The sequence below is a fragment of the Notechis scutatus genome, chromosome 3 (genome assembly GCF_049901735.1).
Source record: "Notechis scutatus isolate UNSWTSFEM ecotype Mainland chromosome 3, rNotScu1.2, whole genome shotgun sequence".
In the NCBI taxonomy this organism is placed as follows: domain Eukaryota; kingdom Metazoa; phylum Chordata; class Lepidosauria; order Squamata; family Elapidae; genus Notechis; species Notechis scutatus.
The window spans coordinates 83,286,753-83,307,632 of NC_142011.1; the positions used below are offsets into that span (position 1 = coordinate 83,286,753).

General features: G+C 40.0%; 1 protein-coding gene across 5 annotated transcripts in view; it reads right to left on the bottom strand.

Annotated features, from left to right (window-relative positions):
• Nucleotides 1–260: 260 nt before the first annotated feature.
• TGFBR3 (transforming growth factor beta receptor 3) overlaps nucleotides 261–20,880 on the bottom strand; it is a 165,752-nt gene continuing 145,132 nt past the window's right edge. For 4 of the 5 annotated variants that reach the window (XM_087960597.1, XM_087960599.1, XM_087960596.1 and 1 more), the window contains exons 11-17: nucleotides 19,713–19,853; nucleotides 18,593–18,763; nucleotides 17,168–17,467; nucleotides 14,227–14,344; nucleotides 10,592–10,630; nucleotides 6,640–6,747; nucleotides 261–1,917 (exon numbers count right to left, since the gene is read on the bottom strand). In XM_087960597.1, the coding sequence (XP_087816723.1) occupies nucleotides 1,799–1,917; nucleotides 6,640–6,747; nucleotides 10,592–10,630; nucleotides 14,227–14,344; nucleotides 17,168–17,467; nucleotides 18,593–18,763; nucleotides 19,713–19,853 (996 nt within the window). In that variant the 3' untranslated portion in view covers nucleotides 261–1,798. The remainder of the gene's footprint in view (nucleotides 1,918–6,639; nucleotides 6,748–10,591; nucleotides 10,631–14,226; nucleotides 14,345–17,167; nucleotides 17,468–18,592; nucleotides 18,764–19,712; nucleotides 19,854–20,880) is intronic. The other variant, XM_087960600.1, reaches the window with a different exon arrangement.

Genomic DNA, 20,880 nt, shown 5'->3' on the forward strand with positions numbered 1-20,880 from the left:
AAAGGGAAAAAAGCTAGCTACTTTTAATGCAGAACCATTGTCATGGGACACAGAATTGAATTTGAATATTAGTTTATACTTTTAGAAGTCAGCAATATATGCTTAAGGAGTCATGTTAAGCATGGCCACATGTATACTACAAACATCTCCAGATGCTTTGAGGCCACAAATCCAATCAAAATGAATGTCTTACAATAGACGGCTCTGAAAATAATGTAAAAATATCTAAAAAAATGTATCAGGGAATCATTTTACTTTTTGTAGTCTTCCTTCCTTTGGTGAAGTATATTCAGGCATTCCTAAGTTCAAAATTGGCCAATGAAATAACCTCATCCTGAACTTCCAAGTGCAATCATAGTACAACCTACCCACCCTCTTCCAGAATATAGCTTTATGGATGCATTGGTGGGCGTGGCCTTTACAGAAAAAACAAGATTTCCCCATTCGACACAAAAGCCGTAGACAATTCTGCAAATTCACTCAGTGGAAATGCATCTACGAAGCCACGTCTAACGCAGCAGTGAGTAGGCAGGTGGCTATATCTGCAAGCACATCTCACATCAGCAGTCTCCAAACTTTTTGGCCCCAGCGACCGGTTTCGTGGAGCGCAATCTTTCCACGGACCGGGGTGGGGGGGAGGAGCACGCAACCTAGATCCCAGGCATGTGCAGTTTAGAGAAGGGTTTGCGCACCTATGAGAATCTTAAGCCGGATGATCTGAGGTGGAGTAGAGGCCGTGGTGCTAGTACCGGGCAGAGGTTGCAAGTACAGATGAAGCTTCGCTTGCTCACCTCCAGCTGTGTGGCCCAGTTCCTAACAGGCCACGGACCGGTACTGGTCCGTGGCCCCCTGCCTTTCACGAAGCAAGGCTGCGAGACAGGACCATAGGATGGCTTAATGCAAATCGCCACAAGACAAAGAGCAGGTGAAAAGCATGCAGGATACAAAGAGTGCCTTGTAGAGAAATCTTAGATTACAAGGGTGAGACTAAGTTGCTCCATCTGGGGGAGGGGAAGGTAGTTCCCACCAAGGCAGCAAAAATGCAGCAACCCTTACAGCTACCCTAAGTATTCAAGCAAGCTTTTGGATATATGAGAAGGAAGGATAGCAATTACAAATATCTAACCAACATGTATTTTTAGCCCCTGTACGCTGCTTTCATTTCAAAAGCTTCAGTGGATACACATCCCTTAAATGGAGAATAGCACAACCAGGGGCAAAAGGCTTTCCAAAGTCAAGCTCAACAATTACACAGTGACACAGCTATGGTGACCTGCGATGCCTATCGGAGGAAACCAGTTTTCAGCTGTGGCATTTGAAACCACCCTGCCTTTGTGGCCCAGTGGGTGGGGGAGCGAGGGAGGTTAAGAAGGAGTAGAAGAAAAATACCAAGCCCTCTTTCCCCAGCTTATGAGACTGAAATCCCTTTGCCGACACCTGGGGTCCTCCTGCACGTTTGCAAAAACTCGGCTCTGGGATCCTCTGGAGACAAAGCAGCATTTGCAGAGGCGGGAGTGGGGGGAAGTTGTGTTTCACATTGAGAATGCCTGGACCTTTGTATCCAGTCCACAGCTGCACAAAGAGAGTAGCTCCGTCACGTGTAGCCTTAGCATGCGGCGGGAGATTCAAGGACCGTGTTTCTCCAGAGAAAAGCCGGGGGAAAAAAAAGAAGAAGAAGGAAATGCCTTCTCATTTTTGCCAAAAGAATCCAAACCAATAGACCGAAAGGCGACAAACAGCTGTTTCTGAACCTCTGGTCTCTGAAGTTGCTACGTGCATTTCCATCCCGCCTCCTGGGTTAGGCCCTGCTGCTGCTGGAACAGGGGGTGCTTTGTGTGCTGCCGATACTGTGGCCTGCACTGCTGTTTTCAGAGGGTGGGGGCGATGTAGGAACCTGCTGCCTTCCTTCTGGTTCTCCTGGAGGGGAGGAAGAAATAAACAAAAAGGAAGCTCAGAGTTACTTCTACTGTCCTCGCACTCTCCTGGCTTCCTCTGAAAGGGAAGGGGCGTGGAGGGAACTTAAGGGAAGGGGAGGGAAGGGAAAGGAAAAGAAGTTAAGAAAAGGGAAGTTAAAGGAAGGGGAAGGAAGGGAAGTTAAGGGAAGGGGAAGGAAGGAAGGGGAAGGAAGGAAAGAAAGTTAAGAAAGGGGAAGTTAAAGGAAGGGGAAGGAAGGGAAGTTAAGGGAAGGGGAAGGAAGGGAAGTTAAGAAAAAGAAAGTTAAGAGAAGGGAAGGGAAGGGGAAGGAAGGGAAGTTAAGGGAAGGGGAAGGAAGGGGAAGGAAGGGAAAGGAAGAGAAGTTAAGAAAGGGAAGTTAAAGGAAGGGGAAGGAAGGGAAGTTAAGGGAAGGGGAAGGAAGGGAAGTTAATAAAAAGAAAGTAAAGAGAAGGGAAGGGAAGGGGAAGGAAGGAAAGTTAAGGGAAGGGGAAGGAAGGGAAAGGAAGAGAAGTTAAAAAAGGGGAAGTTAAAGGAAGGGGAAGGAAGGGAAGTTAAGGGAAGGGGAAGGAAGGGAAGTTAAGAAAAAGAAAGTTCAGAGAAGGGAAGGGAAGGGAAGGGTCTTCAATTCTCTATAATTTATCAAGTTATCTTTGTCCTTGTTCGAAGCTGTAAACATCGATAGACCAAATTTCCCCATATTTATTTCCCCAGGGACTCTGTAATGAATGTAAGGTACACAGTGGGATGTGCAATCTAGAAAGCATTCAAATCCTTACGTCCTGGGTCCAAGTCCAACCTTCTGCTTCTTCCTTCCTACACCGTCTAAAGAGAAAATGCATGAATAAACTCTCTCACTTATTATTTGGGGAAATATTTGGGGGCTCATACTTTTTTTTGGCAGCAGGAACTAGAACCAAGGTTGATTCCTCCCCCCCCTTTTCTTGTCAGTGTAACCAAAATAAACTTTGGACTGCGTCCTGGGTTTAGTTCAAGTGTCCCATTTGTGAGGTTACTTTAGGTATTCTTTCTTTGATCCCATAACTTTAGGCGCATAAAGCCTTTCCTCACACTGTAAATGCTATCTCTGAGAGAAATCCTTTTTTTTTTTTTTGGAGATTTTTTTTTGGTAAAGCTTTCTTAGCTAAAACCAAAATAAAACCTGAGAACCTCTAGGAGAGGGAAAAAAGCATGATTTCTCTATATTCAAGTCCGCTGCTTTCATTCCCTTAATAGGGCCCCTCAATCTTTCTGCCAGGAAAATGATCTGCAAAATGTAGAACTGGCTGCATCTCCTTCTGCTGGGTCCTATTACAACAATGTTGTCACCCAGGCTACAAACCACTCTATTGCACAGCGTCGTGCACCAGCCTTGGCTTATCAGCTGCAATCTGTGTACGTTTTGCTCCAACTCTGTGTCCGTGAATATCTTTTCCTCTTTGGGGAAAACGGCACACACAGCTGTCAATATCTGGAAGCCAAAAAAATGCCATCTCGTGTTTTTCCCCTCCCCCGTTTCCTCTTGCTAGAAAACTTGCAACAGATGCATTTTTTCCCCTTTCAACTATGGGGTTATATGCCCCCTTGTCTCCGTGGCACAGATCTGTGCTGGAATTTCAATCTTTCGTCCAGGGAAAATAAATCCTTGATTTTTCTGTTGAACAGCCTGTAAATTTTCCAATCACTCACTTATCGCTCTTAAAATATATAAAATACAGGCTAAAGAGAAGTTTGATTAGTCACTACTGCATGGAAAATTGAGTATAAATAGGTGCTGCAGTTGAGCGACAGCCCAAATCTCATCCCTTCCTGATTCCATCATACAGCTTGCCATTGGGAATTTGGGAGTCTTCAGAAATATCAACAAAGCAGATGAAATACAGGTGGTCCTCCATTTACAACAGCTTATTTAGTGACTGTTCAAAGTTACAACGGCACTGAAAAAAAGGTAACTTACAACCGTTATTCACACTTATGACCAATGCAGCATCCCCATGGTCATGTGATCAAAATTCAGAGGCTTGGCCACTGACTCATATTTACGATGGTTGCCGTGCCGTGTAGAGTCAATGGAGAAGCCTAATTCGCTTAACGGCCGTGTTACAAATTTAATGACTGCAGTGATTCCGCTTATTAACTGCGGCAAGACAAGTTATAAAATGGGGCTAAGTTCACTTAACAAATGTTTCACTTAGCCGCTGCAAGGTTGGGTTCAATTGTGGTTGTACGTCGGGGACTAGCTGAATGACAGTTTATGAGTTGTGACAAACAATGAACCTTATCCACGATGATTTTTGCAAGCAACTATTCCTAGGAGGAAGGGGCCCTGCAGCAAATTTCTGAGGACAAAATGTACCACTTTAAGCCAGTTGGAATGGTAGATTTGTTTCTGAAAAGGTTCCTTACCACCATTTGTCTGAACACTATTGAAAGTGAATGTTTTTGTAAATGTCACTATCCCAGCTATTAGGCCATAAACAATCTTTAAGCCGCTTATAGTCATATGTATCTGAGTGCAACAGCATGTTCTTTATTATTCACACTGAAGAAGCCTGCCAATATGGCTCCCTTTCAAGCCACTCTGTTTGCTTTTTCTACCCTCAGTACACGAAGTTCACATACGCAAAACGTAATGTGTTGTATTCTCTCTTTTCTTCAGTCTGAACTTATTAAAGGGTGTCTTCTAAGTTTCCCACCAAATTATTTGGGGGCTTGGGGAGGGGAGGGGAAGAGCAGGTTGCATAATCTTGTTATTTGATAGCAAGAGATCTTCAGAGGTGAAAGTTACATATGTTTAGAAAACGGGCTTGCTTTGAGTTCAGATTAATAAATAATAAGACTGTTCTTGGCCCCTTTGCATTCGCTGGATGGACTCGTCACGTACAAGGAAGGGGGTGGGAAGAGGGGAATGCGCAAAGGAACATGTTTTTCTGTACCTATTTGTTGAGAGCTCCTTGGACATGAGCAAAACTTTGACATCTGAAAGAGCCACTTGTATTCAAACTAGGAATGGGAAAACTAGTAAAAAGTTCAGCCGGTGTACTAAGTCACCATTGAATAAATTGCTCAAACAAGACTTATATGCTGTTTCCCCTCACCAAGCAGGCAAAGAGGATTTAGGGAATTATGCCAGATTGTCTAATCTCTTCCTAGTATAAAGTTGCAGCAGGATAGGCCATAAACACATTCAAATGATCAAATATTACCTCAGTAAACCAGATATATAAGGTTCAAATACACATACAGCCCCATTCCCTTCTATTTGCTTCTCACTTAAACACACAAATCCCAGGTTAACAAGCCACAATTAATCAGAATTTTCCACAAGATGTGTTATTATACTGTAGTTTAAAATTGTTTTCCATATCCTGATTTGTTTGGAAGCCACTAGTTGTAGTTTCCGATTTGAATTTGAACTTGCAATTTTCTGGCTTAGTCATCACCTTTATGAGGTAGAATTAAGTAGGAGTCAAGATCTGTGCTCAAAACTGGACACTGCCTTTTCCAAACTAACTCTGATTCATAAATGATAGGAAACAGGATTCCAATGTATCAAGGCCAAATCGTATACTTTAGAAATAAATGAGGCATTTAAACAAGAAAGTAAGGTGATGTGTTCTCTTGTTAATCTATGGCAGATGTTCAGTTTTAAATGGACCTTCTATTATTGTAATGCAAGCACAGCAGAACGAATTTCTTAACTGAAGTGCTTGTACATGTTTTACCAAAGCTCTTCTGCTTTATGATTTTAGGAAATATAGACTTTCCTTGCTAATAATTTCTTCCACAGAGGACAAGCAGTTTCTCCATCCCCTCCCCCCAAACAGAGCATCCCCAATTTCTAACCAAGAAATAAAGTGGATTAAGGTAATGCAGCAATCGAGATACAAAGGACAAAATGTGATTTGGAGCATGTTTGGGCATGCATGTTGCATCTGTGCTAAATACCTTAAAGCAAAGTATCTCTTCCTAAGATCTCATTTCAGCTGCAAAAGATAGCCCACAAGAGTTCAGGAAGAGACCATTCAAAAAATAGTCTTTGAAGCAGATCTCTGCAGAGCCCTAATGTGAACATTGTGGGAAAGCACAAAAACTGCACTGGAAAATGATTAGACAAGAAGGGTTAATTACACACACCAAATTAAAACCCCAATGATAATGTTTGTTTACTTACTTGGGTTTTCTCTATTAACCACAACAAGGATCTATCATTATATTCTTTGCAATGCAACGAAGAAGCTACCTATGATTCTTTGAAAGAAAGTCTCAGGAAATTCAGTGAACCATATTTGGCTATAAAATGGTTGCCTCAATCTCTACTAAGACAAGTTGATATGAATGCCAATTGACATATTCAAATGGATTTTCATTTTCCACTCAGATGCAAGATACAAAATTCCACCCCTATTTAGGATAGCTACATTTTTCCTCTATCCTTTCAATGTATTAGCTGCAATTCATACATCTTAAAATGGCCCGTTTGAAAAGAAAAAAAACCACTGCTATCTATGGTCATTTAGTGTGGTTATAAATATTCTCCCCACTTGAAATTCTTATGGTTTAGAAAGAAATCCTTTTAATGACAAATGATTGATCAGGATAGCCATCTTTAAGGGGCTTTTATTTTTCAAAAGCAAATCAATGGCCAGTGAAAATGGTCAGTGTTACAGATACATGGTGCAATTGGGAGAAAAACATCCGACTCACCTGTGCGGGAGTAGATGAACCATAAAGCTCCTGTCAGCAGGGCACCTATCACAAAAGCTGCAAAGGCAATTCCCACAACTGTCAACGTGTCCAGGCCGTACACAACAGCTGTGAAATTCAAAGATGAGAGAGGGGGGGGCAGGGGGAGGGAGAGAGGGAGGGAGGGGGAGAGAGAGAGGAGGGGGAGAGGGAGAGAAATCAACACATTTGCAATGCAGAATCAAAGACATTTTACTTGCATTCAGAAAAAAAAAAAAAAAAACCAAAAGGGATGGCATTTTTCCACCCCTAAATTGCATTTTGTAATCAGGACTTGGCACCTTTTGGGCTTACCAAATATAAATTCACCTCAAGCTCTTTTTGCCTCAAGTAGCTTGTTTTGCCTCCCCCTCCCCTCTGCTTCTGGCCCATGTCAGTATAGGTAGTCCTTGAATTACAACCATTCATTTAGTGACTGTTTAAAGTTACGACAGCATTGAAAAAAAGGGAATTATGATCGTTTTTCACACTTATGACCGTTGCAGCATCCCCACAGTCACGTGATCAAAATTCGGGACGCTTGTCAACTGACTCACATTTATGACAGTTGACGTGTCCCAGGAACACCTTTTGAGACAAGCAAAATCAATCGGGGAAGTCAGATTCATTTAACAACCGTGTTACTAACTTCACAACTGCAGCGATTCACTTAACAGCTGTGCCACAAAAGGTTGTAAAATGGGGTAAAAAAAAACCACTTAACATCTGTCTCGCTTATCAATAGAAATGTTGAGCTCAATTGCGGTTGTGATGTCGAGGACTCCCTGAGGATGTTCAAGCTTCATGCTGATTCTGGCAACACAACAGGGGAAAGCTGGGTGTGAAAAAAGCTGGGTGTGTAGATTTGGGATCACAACGTCCACCCAAAGGAAAAGTCCAAATAAACTACACTATTGAATAGGTCTTCGGTTAGCGTGGCCCGTTATTTCACAAGAACAAAGCAGAGAAGCAGGATGCAATTTTAAAATGTGGCTCTCCCATGTGCAGCTTCGCCCTGGTAGGTTTCCTGCCGCTTTCTGCTTGTTTTTAAGTTGAAAAGACCAAAAATAACTTACATCTCTAATTTTAGCCTCCTCCGTTTTTGAATCCATGGACCCCCTCACGCTTGTGCCTCTGAGGTAAGGCAGGATAAAACTCAATTCAAATAATGAAACAAGGCCTCTGCCAATTCCATCCCATCTCTCCAACTGTCTTCAGCAGCATATTAAGCGAGGAGCGGAAAGACTGTCAACCAAGCAGGAGTGCCAGCTTGAAAGTCAGCAAATACATAAATAGAAACAATTGTTTTTCACATTTTGGCAGCAGTTTTAATGACGGAAATCGGTTCCAGGCTGTAACATGGAGCCCGTACTGGGAGAAGCAGGATAATTTGTGTGAGTGTACATCTGGTTCCTGAAAGCAGGGCTTTGAATGTCTGCTGAGCGGTGGCAGCCACTTCCAGCCATTCGCAACTTTCACTCCTTTTATGCGAAGAGAGCTACGGGGTGGAGCCTCGTTCATTTTTATTGAGGTTTGGCTTAAGGCGTCATATTTCTAGGGTCTCCGGGTTATTGGAGCCCTTTCGTTTGCTGCTAATTTCACTGGAAGGCCAGCCTAAGATGGAGTGCCGGCCATCTCTCCCCATCAGCCGACTGTTCACAGGGATGCCAACACCACAATATTATGTATACAGGTAGCAGGGGTGGGATTCAAGTTTTTTAACAACCGGTTCTGTGGGCGTGGCTTAGTTGATGGGCATGGCTTGGTGGTCATGTGACTGGCTGGGCGTGGCCAACTCAACATCACTCACATTGAGGCACGCATCTCCTCGCTTGGCCTCTCATGACTGTGGGGATGCTGCAACAGTCGTAAGTGTGAAAAATGGTCATAAGTCACTTTTTACAGTGCCATTGTAACTTTGAATGGTCACTCCACAGAGGCAAAGTACCAGAAAAGGAGGAAAATAAAACCTCCAGAGAAGTTCCAGAGACAGGAAGTCTAGTCCTGCCAAGAATGTAATAAGGGTCAATGGAGAGGCAGTTTCTGTAAGCAACACCAGAAAGTTTCCTTCCTGCTTTCCTTACAGGATTAGGCCAGTAATTTCTTCTAACAACCGGTTCTCCGAACTGCTTAGAATGTTAACAACCAGTTCTAGAAAATTGGTGCAAACTGGTAGAATCCCACCCCGACATGTAGTCCTTGACTTACAACAATAGGGAGCAGACTTTCCATCGCTAAGCTAGGCTTGTTGTTGAGTGAGTGGAACTGATTTTATCTCCTTTTAATTTTTTTGCCATGGTTGTTAAGCAAAGCACCGTGGTTAAGTGAATTGTGAGGTTGTTAAGTGAATTGTGCAGTTGTTAAGCAAACCCAGATTCCCCCCCCCCCAAAAAAAATTGACTTCACTGGTCAGAAACCAGCTGGAGAAATCACAAATTATGATAACACCACAAGGGATGCTAGCTACCGTATAAATGCTTGCCAGTTGCCAAGGCCCAAATTTTGATCATGTGTCTGTGAGGAAGCTGTGACCAGCACAAGGACCAATCGTAAGTCACTTTTTTCAGTGCCGTTCAAACGGTCACTAAATAAATGGTTGTAAGCCGAGGACTACCTCTACTTTGTTTTGTTTTTAATTCATGAGGGTGTCGTACAAGTTCATTTCTACATGGCCTGTGCAAGCCTTATTTGATTTGAAAGAAATAGCATCAATAGCAAAGCAGCAAGCAAAGATGGAGACCATGGATCTAGCCATTGGTGAATCCCATCCACCAATCATCATAGTTTTGTTAATTTAGATCAGAGGTGTCAAACTCAAGGCCCAGGGGCCGGAACCGACTCGCGGGGTGCTTAGGTCAGTGAAGGACCAGCCCACGGTGCCTCTGCCAGTGAAAACAGAGCTCAACAGGGCCACGGGGGACCTCCTGAGCTCCATTGTTGCTGGCAGAGGGTTGCAGGAGGCCGTCGCAGCTGGAAATAGAGCTCGAGAGCCCATTTTCACTGGCAGAGTGCTTGGGCCACCATAGGTTCCCCCAACATGAGTGACATCGAGGTGGCCACACCCACCCTGCCATGCCCATTCTGGCCCACTGAGGTCAAACACGACTATGATGCGGCCCTCAATGAAATCAAGTTTGACACCCCTGATTTATATATTATTTAGTTTAGTTTATGGATAATATTATGTATATTTACTTCAACAGCCCAAGATGGAGAATTCTTGGCTTAAGCCCCTTTTCCAGAGCAAGTATCTTGAGACTCAGATGCATTCTTCAAAGGTAAAATGGGAATTTGAACCTGAGGGCCTAATGCCTCTTTGGCAGTTTCCCCACATGGGTTTTCTCCTAAAAAAAAACCTGCTTCTCTACATAATTCATACGTTAAAAAAGGTTTACAACCATTCTCAGTTCAGCTGAGAATGAAAGAGCAAAGAGAAGAGCAACAAAGTGAAGACAAGAGCAACAAAGAGAGACTAAATCGTATGATGAATGGCTAAGGGACTAAGGGAACTAGGTATGGCTATCTAATGAAGAGGGCTTAAAGGTGACTTAATGGCTATCTCCAGTACTTGAGTGGCTCTCACAGAGAAGAGGAGGTGAACTTATTTTCCAAAGCACCTACAGGTAGGACAAGAAGCAATGGGTGGATACTCATCAAAGAGAGATCCAACCTGTAACTAAGGAGGAATTTCCTGACAAAGAGAACAATAAATCAGTGGAACAGCTTGCCTCATGGAGTTGTGGGAATTCCATCACTGGAGGCTTTCAAGACAAGATTGGACAATAATTTGCCCAGGATGGTATAAGGATTCCTGCCTTGGACAGGGGGTTGGACTAGAAGACCTTTGGGATCTTCCAATCCTGGGGTTCTCTTCTGTTCTATTCATTTTTCTAGATGTAGTTCCCTAAAAACAAGGAGGATTATATATACTTACACGCTGATCCTTGAGAAGGATTCAAGTGGGAGGATTTATCTGCCAAAAGAAAAAAGAAAAAAAGGAAAGAAAGAAAGAAAAAAATTTATACCCAACAGAAATTCTTAAGTAGAATCTGTAGCCTAGTAAGAAATCCAGTTAAACTGATCAAACCTGAGTGAGAATGTAAAGAGGAGGAAAGGAAATCCTTTCTATCTCATTAAGTGTCTTTGGTGAAATAATCTTGAAAAACGCAGGCAACCAAAGTTACCGGGTGCTGTCCGGTTATTGCCAAATCACAAGCATTGGCTTTTTCTGTAAAGAATTCGATTTCACCCTTGAAGCATTTATGGTAAAACAGAAGCAGTTATCCCAAAGACCAAAGAAGTAAGAGTAAGTTGGAGACACGTAAATCCAAGGCATTGAAAGAATATAGAGGCAAACGAATTTTACTCCCAAAATAGTTTGCATAAAACAGGTTATCCCAGTCGAGAGACCTTTCAGAAATGCAGATTTCAAAACCCAGAATTCCCTCAGTCACTGCTGAGATGAAGCCCACTTATTCTGACTCTGATTGCAGAAGACAGGTGTGACATCTATCTAGATTTTAACTGTCACCAGTTTACCAAAATAATGATTGATATTGATATATTATTATATATTCGCTTATTGTACAATCTTCCATATCCTATGCTGCTCTCCGCAAATGAATGATGCCAGAGTAACAGAAAATGCAAACTAACTAATAAAAGAAACCCATACAGTAGCCCACAAGTCAAATGTTTCTAAATATGTTTCTAATTTCACTAGGATTGAATTCACTATAGCCATGGTGTTGCCTACATAGCCCAACCTTGCAACATTAAAAAACAACAACAAAAAACTGGAAGGATTTGTTTTCTCTTAAACATGCAACTATATTATCCTTGATCTCCATTAATGGGAATCATGAGTGTAACACGTGGAGAAAAAAGCAAGTTGTGGAACTGAATGTTCTGTTCTGATTCTGTATCTATGGTGCCTCCAAGTTTCTTTATTTGGCTTCTAACGCAGATCTAGCAGGAGTGGATCCAATAACATGGTTTGTAACAATGCACATAACAAATGGCCTGTTTTGCATCAAAATCTGTGATAACTAATGTCTTGGAGATGCAACTCTTATTTAGTTGTTAGTATTTCTAAGCCTTACAAATTTGCTCTTAGTTCACAATGATAATTAACCTCAAGGGCTTGATTCATAACCAAGAGGGTAAATGGCAGTAAAGACACACTGTGTGTATACTTGCATGCTGCTGCCCATGAAGCTGAATGTCTGAAAAATTCTAGGACGCATTCCAGTATGCATCACACAATAAATCTTATCAGCCCTTAGTTCACCATGTTTATTATCAAATTCTTTTCTCTTCTAAAATAAGAAACGTCTAAAAAAGATCTATAAAATATCTGGTTCCATTTGAACTACTGAGGTACTAGATTCCTTAGAGAATTGAATCCAAATGACATCCATTCTTGCTGATCCAATGAGGCATTTGAAATTCATGAGAGATTATGGATAAGGCCAGAAAAACACACAAAAAGCAAGCATTTTAATTGCATTGTGTGCAGAGACCAAATCTTTCTGGGTTGTCCTCAATGGATTCATTTGTGTCAAGAATAAAGATTTGCAAAAACTCCTGGCAGTCTCAAACAGCTAAGCAAAAACAGTTGTCCTTTTCACACCTAAAGCAGCGCACCATGCTGTACCATCAACTGCTTAAATGCCAAGAAGCGCTCTCTATGTGACTGAGGTTAAGGGATTTCTGATCTTCATCTTTTTTTAAAAAAAAAACCCTTAGAAAGCATTCCAGAATTTCAAACAGCCTTTGTATAGAAGTGAAAGATTTTGATCTCCATCGGAAAGCATTGGAACCCTCTAATTAATGTGTCATGTCAACACCAAATGGGAGTGTGCAAGGCTGAGGTTTTCAAAATAAGTATAAGTGCTCATGTTTGCTGTAGTTGTTAGAGGGGCCCAAAGAAAGATTATTTTCATGCACACATGCATTGTTAGCTGGACTCCTGGGTTTTTGCCATCCATTTATTATCAACCCTGATTTTGAAAACAATGGCCCAACTTCAATTGGTAAGGATTGGCTGTGGCGCTTGCCATATTTAATCACCTATTGCCTTTTTAACTATATTTTAGACTCATCCTTTTCTATATACAGTATTGAGAGATTATATTCTGCAACTTTCTACCATTTTTCCACTTATGAAGCAGAGGGTGGGCGGAAGGAGAGAAAGAAAATACAACAGGGATTTATTTAACAAAACAACAACAACCAATTCCAATCTAGGATGAATAAGGTAATGTTGGCTTATTACGGCTTATCAATGTGCTTCCAACTACACAATGAAAAGAACCTTTATATATCACATCATTTATTAGGAATGTTCATTGCACTCAATTATGAAAAGGCAAAAAAGATATATATTTATCCAGCTTTTCAGATTTCTGGCAGCTTCAAATAAAAAAACAAATTAACATAGGATTGTTTCTTTTCTCATATGGATAAAGGGGAGGGTATATAGACCTAACAAATATATTGAGGGAGACAAGAGTTTCTTTGGAGTGCAATCCTCTTCTTAGTTCTACTTGTGCAAATAATTTTGGGTTATCAAAACAACTGCAAATTTTCTTTGAACATATGAAACTATTCATAAGTTAATATCAGATGGGTCCAACTAACCAGTTAACTGAATTAGGTTAATTTAATTAGTTGGAAGTCTTGCATACCTTGGAAAAAGAAATTCTAAATATTATGAGAATAGCTATTTTTAAGAAAAGTAATTATGTGGGGAAAATTAAGTCAATATATAAAGTAGAAATGTGGGCTGTGGGCTGTGACGTGAAGGACAAAAAGCAAATTGCACCTGATGGAGAAGTTTTATCCAAGCAGATGAAAGGTAGGGAATCTTCAATATACAAATAAGGATAACAGAGGATAGATCACTTGGAGGATAATTAGAGGTACATTAATTACTGTATATATTTCCTCCTCCTGAAAATATGTTAATTGTCATGCGTGCCCCGTTTTTGGCCTCTATGTGCCCCATTTTCGGCCTCCTTGAATCTCATGAGGCAATCAGCTGCTCATGCTAAACCAGCTTGTGCTGAAGCTGACCAGGTTGTTTGCTGTTTGCGGCAAGGAGGCAAATTGCTGGGAGGCAGAGGCCGAAGGGTGGGGGCCAGCAGGTGGGCGGGGCTTCTGCAACATTCGCTATATAAGACACACAGACATTTCCACCCATTTAGTGGGGGGAGTGTGTCTCATACATCGAAAAAAAATGCTGTATTTACAGTCCCAAAGAAAATAATCATACAGCTTTCCCAATACCTATAGCATAATGAACAACTGGAATCAACTGTGCAACATTACTGAATGTTTATGGATTCCATATTGTTACACAGAATCAAAATGCATTCTTTTATGAATCCTTGGCCAAATTACATTTGAAAGAAGATTTAAGGAAAATATTAGTGCAAACAAATATTAGTGTTTAAAAATAATGGTGTCTTATAAATCAGGAATAATAATATCACCTCCTGGCACATGCCAACATTGTATGTGCCAGGAGGCAAATTTTCATACAGAGATTGAAAATATGTTCAGTACCTTCTGATCTCACTTTAGTTATCACAGCAAGGGGTTTGGTGAAGGTTTTCTTATTCTGCATCATTGCAAAGATCATATCAACATTAAGAAAGGTACAAGCTTCATCTGGAAGGACACACTGCAAGATGGAGAGAGGGAGGTAAGATCAGGGACGCAATGAAAATATTTATATTATCACAGCAAATGGGCATCATCATCATCATCGGTATTTAGTAATATTTACTCAAGAAGAAACAAAACTTAATAAAAATATTTTCCACAAATGCTTGCAAGAATTCCCCCTCAGTTACATTTCAACTTTTCCTTGATACTGGGATTACTTAAAACTCTACCAATCCTCAAAACTGCAGAAACTCTCTTCTGTGCAGTGTCCATACAAATCCACATGTTGCTTCACAAGTTGTGCTGAAAAAGTTCTCTGCTTCCCATCCCAACTGTTATCTTCATTAACACAACGAACACAATAGGTGATGAGATTATTCAAGATGATTGATTGTTCATCTGCTATAAGACTGTTCAAAGTTTTTTCCCCCAAGTGGAAAACTAATATTGCCCATTTAGAAAAGATGCTGATTATCTTAATGCTTTGGAACAAAGAGACTTTTTCCCTACATAGAGATGCTTACTACATTTATAAAACAAATATTCTGAGATAAACAATAAAAAAATGCAGGAATTTAGTTTAAATGCTCATTTATTGTCCTCCAAAATCCTCTGAAGGAACCTAATAATTCACCAGTAAAGGTTCAGAAACAACAGCATTATTTTATCGCAGCAGGATCTGGGAAATTAATGCGAATGCATTGTTTACAATAAATGTGGTGAGCACCGAATAATTTCAGTAAACCTGAAGCACTTCAACAATAGTACGCAATTTCTACCTGCCACCTATAAACATTTGGTAGAAAATATATATCATGCTGTCAAAAACTACAACAGTTTTCATTGGGAAAATTCAGCATATATTGTCCCACTGTTGTTACTTCCAATTATTCCTAAATTTATTAACCCTTTAGAATCATTGTAATGACAATTTACTCCATGAGTGAGGGCAAATGTATATGTCCCACTGTTGTCCCAGGATAATGTTGCAGGATCCAATCTGGGTCTAGGAGCACCAGGATCAGAGTTTAGTCTTCCGAGCCCATCTTCACGGAGCTTCTCTCTCACCAGAATGTGTGCTTTGGACTATTCTATGCATAGTATTTATGTGGTGCCCAGTTGGGTTGAGTGACTTCTTATATCCCAATCAATCAATAAGAAGCCACACCTAACCAGCCACCACGTAAGTACTATGTATAGAATAGTCTAAAGCACACATTCAGGTGGAGGGAAGTCCCTGGAGGATGGGCTCCAGAACAAGTTTGAAAGCTTGGAAGCACTTGTTCCCAGTGACCGACCCGGACTGGATCCTGCAAGTAGCTTCAGTTCAATGAATTAGCCTAGTGGTTAAGCTGGCCTTCTTAAGAGAATTTTTCATCTCCCAGAAATGCCCAGCTAACATGGCACATTGGTGGGACTGGATAACCAGTCCCAACAACAAGAAATGCACAGGTTGGGCAAGATGAATGGATAGCTAGGATAATTGAAATAGGCCTATCTTATATGACTGAGGAACATCCTGGGAAAACACAGAATATTCTTTCGAATAACAGCTTAATCTTACAATGGGGAAAATGCTACTTGGCAATTACAGAAGATCTTGCTGCAGAAGATCTTCCAAAACTGATCATCCCTTCTGACTCAAGTGCTTTCAAGAAACAAGAGTTGTATATATTATTATTTTTATTACTGTTTTTAATGTAAAGAAGAATGAGACGGAAGAGGAAGCATAGAAAAAAGGGGGGAATAACAACAAAATACCTATTAGGTTACATACAAAAATACCATTCAGCCACATTTTTAGAAAAACCATTAATCCTTGACCATATGAAATTACATTCATTGTTTTTTCTTTTATGCTGGAAAAGAGCCAACTTGCAGACGGAACATTCATATAGCCATACCTCAATATTATAAAAACTCCAAATGCAGAGGAGTAGCTTCATACCATACAACCTATTCTGGAAAAACTCACCATCACTCATATAGAAAATGTATTGGTTAACATTATCTGTTGCAAATTGGTTTAACCGATCAGTCACACTTATAACTTCTTTGGCTGCACTATTGTAAAGTAGCTTCCCAAACTTGGCACTATCCAGCTATGTCACAGCGAGCCAAGGTCTAAGGCTGGGTTTCTTAAACTAAGGGCCACGAACCCCCATAAGAGTCACATAGCCAGAATCAGATTTAAAAAAAAAACCTGGGCTTGCAGAGGCAAAGAGAGAGCCCGGCAAAATTTTGTTCTGTGCTTTTTTTCTACAAGTTGGTTGTTGGTTCATGAGCAAGTTTTGACAACATAATCTCTAGGGCTGTCCACACTCCTCCTGCATGCTGATCTCTACCTTGCCTGTTCAAATCTGTAGCAGGAATTTGCAAATTGCCAAATTTGTGACTATCTGCAACTTATAAATTGAAATTACATTATAAAGAGTATGTGTTTATTTCTTGCCCAGCTCTAACTTCAATAAAATCAATAGTGTTCTTCACTTCACATTTTAGTCCTGATATTGAAAATCTGAGAACCTTGGCTTTCTCTATTTTCTTTTTCAATGATTTACATTAAATAAGCAAATTCTAAGTTTATTCACCCTTGCTAACCTGCCAGAGTTGTTGCAATGCAGGTGTATCACACTGTACATAATTGATGCTCTCAGAAAACAATCTATGCCCACCTTTTTTGTCAGATCCACACATTAAATCACAACCAATGAAGTTCTGGCTTAAGCTTTATCTTAAACTCCTAGTGGTGGTGTAGATTGCAGAACAAGGTAATTACAGATGTGTGTTTGTGTGTGCCAGAAAGAGAAAAAGGGAGAGGAATCTTTTCACAACTTACCAGAGCTAATCCTGGAATTTCTTTTTCTTTTTTCGTGCATAAGGTCACCTCACAGTGTAGAAAGAGAAGAGAGCTGTTGAATGTGGATTTGAATAAGAAGCTAAACCGCTTTTTATCAGTATGTGTGTTGGGTACGGGAAAATTTGCTTTTGGAACATTGAAGAATCTTACAGACTCATCTTTAGGACAAACATTTTCAATAATGGTATATTCTGACATTCGGTCAGGATAGGAATTTGGTGAAATAAAGCAAGTTTGGATTACAAAGCCCAGGGATCTCTCAGCCTTTGTCAGAGAAATCTGCATGACAAAAGAAAAATAGATCATGCTACATTTCATGTTTTGAAGATTGAATAGCAATATGATAAAATCAGTCAATCAGATATTGAATACCTTGGCTACCCCTCCCACTTGGATAATCTGAAGAATTAGGAAACCTGGTGCCTATCATTCCCCCCACATCATGAGGGATTTTAAGACTTACAATCCAAAATATTCAGGAGACATTTTTTTCTCCTATGGTAACCACCATTTTTAAAAGTGGATGGAATAAGGAAACATAGTTTTATAGGTGTAATATCCTTGAAAACTTTAGTATGCTAACTCATGGTTTATTTCTAGTTTGTTCTCTAAACCTTAATTGGCTGTCTTCATATAAAATGCCAAGTCAAATGAAAACTAACTGCATTCTATTTTTGCATAGAGTAAACTCATTACCAAGAGGAACTACACTCTATTTTAAAGTGTGCTGACACAGACTTGGTTGACTGTAGTTGGATGTGAACGTTAGTTTTTACAGAATCAAAAATGATCAACCTGATACTAGAACAGGGCATTAACAAATTAAGGAACAAGTGAGAATTTTATCTTCTACTCCTTAAAAAGAGAGCAGGAGAAAGAAGGGGACACTGTTGTATATTAAGAGTTTGCATATGATACACAGCAGTTCTTAAATTTTTTTTCATAGTTCTTGGTTGTACAAAACCACCCAGAGATGCTTGGGATGGACAATCATATAAATCTTTTAAATAAATAAAAGAAGGAAAGAACTGTGCCTGTTCATTGTTTAAACTGTGCGTGCTCATGCATGTGAAATCAGTTTTGCTTCAATTTTAAAGAGAAAAACATGAAACAATAGGGCATTATTTTCATGAATGACTGTTATTTCATAAAAGACTTGATGAGGAAGACACACGTTTTGTACTGGACTTGCCATATTACTAAGATGCCTTGGTCTTTACCACAAAAATTATCTTAATTCAAGATCAGTACAATTTCCTTTTCGCAGAAACCACAAGAGGAGACATCTGTCTGCCAGAGGCAATTGAACAGGCAGGTTTAGGATGTACGAGAACAGCCTTTTCTCAGCTACCATGATCCTGAAAAACAATTTCATTGATTCCTATTTCTGCTTGAGTCGATTACCTCAACAAAAATCTGGCTGTTGTCTGCGACAGAGAAGAATCCTTGGACTGGAATCCGAAAAAGCTCCGTTTCGTAGAGTTCCATTCCGAAGGTGGCATTGCCAACATGTATTTCAGGTGGCCAAAACTTAGAAACCTTTGAATCTCTGGGTTGATGGAATGTGCAATTGAACTAGTCCAAAAACAAGAAGATAAATGTATTGAAAAAGATAGCAAACTATATAAGGGGAGGCAAGAACAGTCGTGGACTTCATTACATTTTATAGCCCCGAGAATCCCTTACAGCCCTGTTGCCAAAACACCAGATTTCAGCAGCCTAATTGTCTGCCATTTTATTTTTTATGTTTTGAGACTTAGGTTAGTTCTAAGCTATTTGAGTGATTTGGTGGCCTAGTTCCATCCAGTCAGACAATGTCTCCATAAAGACCCAGACACTGACACCAACATTCCCACCACAAACATATTTCAAATATGACTGATTCACAAGCATTTTTGAAAGGGAGAAAAATCAAGCTTTCTTCAAAATTTACTTATTTCTCCACTGCTTTGGTTCAGAATGATGTTTTCTTCTTATCTTATTTTCCTGTCTAATCCCCTCATGAATCGTATCACAAAGTCCTTATGAATACACACAAACAATACTCTCTGGCCTCATTAAGCAGCAATTTATATCTTCTTCACTAAATTTATGGCAAGAAAGACATACATTCTTAAACAGAGACAACCAAACAGAAATAAAATGTTTTTTGGGGGTGAATTTATCATTTTGAACAAAGAACAGATTGTGAGATAGGATAAATGAGGAAAACCTAAAATATTGGAAAGCTTTTTTTAAAACCAGAAAAAGTCTATTTGGAAAGAAACGGTTCATTGGGAAAAATAAAGAGACTATTCACACCTTAACAGCATGAAAAACTGATATTGTTTTGGAATTCAAAGGAGACGGTTAGTACTCTGGTTCCTGATCCAATAAAAGACATATAACTCACAGATACATGGAAAAGTGTTTAGCTTTCAATCAGCCTATGCATCATAAATGTTGTTTATCAAATACTTTAAAAATGAAAGTTCTACGAAATGATCATATTAGACAAGCCAAATGATGGCTAATCAATACATACCACAACAATTACAGGCCGGCTAAAAAAGGTGATATCTGATTCATCTGTGTCCCCAGGGAAACCATTATCCCCTGATTCCATGTCTTCATAATCAACCAGCCATCCACTAGCATCAGTTGATGGTGATACCTGGATAACAATCTTTAACCAAATGGAGAAAGTGGGGGAAAAAACAACAACTGTCAAAGCTGTTTGGGGTTCTGGTTCCATTGCACTTGTCTCCTTGATCAGAAACATGCCAGGAAAAGTTGGTTATGGGAAAGATATAATATTATTGATAGTAGATAGTATGGCCTGTTACCTGCTGTTTTAAGTTTATCTTAGTTTTCCATGCAACCACTGTTTGAAACGTTAGACCAAAATAACTTTTTCCCTGAAAGCCATCACTCTGCTAAACAAATAATTCCCTCAACACTGTCCAACTATTTACAAAGTCTGCACTATGATTACTGTTATTCCTCTCATCACTCCTTATCACCCATCCCCTCCCACTTGTGACTGTATGACTGTAACTTTGTCGCTTGTATCCTTATGATTTATATTGACTGTTTCCTAGTATGATTTGATTACTTATTGTACCCTATGACTATCATTAAGTGTCGTACCTTATGATTCTCGACTCTTGACGAATGTATCTTTTATGTACATTGAGACCATTTGCACCAAGACAAATTCCTTGTGTGTCTAATCACACTTGGCCAATAAAGAATTCTGTTCTATTTTATAATAACCACATTTACAGGAAATGTCCTCTGCTTTCCCAAATTTTAGCCTCTTCCTGGGGATATGCTGATTAGGAAGTTTCAGGAAGTTTTTACAGATTGGGGAAAACTTGTTTTAGTTTGTGTACAGTATGCAAACAGAAAGAGCCTATGCAAAAGACTACCCAGGTAGTCCTTGACTTACAACAATTCATTTAGTAAGCATTCAAAGTTGCAATGGCACTGAAAAAAATAACTTGTGACCATTTTTCACACTTACAACCATTGCGACATCCCAATGGTCGTGTGTTCAAAATTCAAATGCTTGGCAACTGACTCATGCTTATGACAGTTGCACTGTCCTGGGGTCATATGATCACCTTCTGCAACCTTCTGACAAGCAAAGTCAATGGGGAAACCAGACTCACTTTACAACCATGTTACTAACTTAACAACCGCAGTGATTC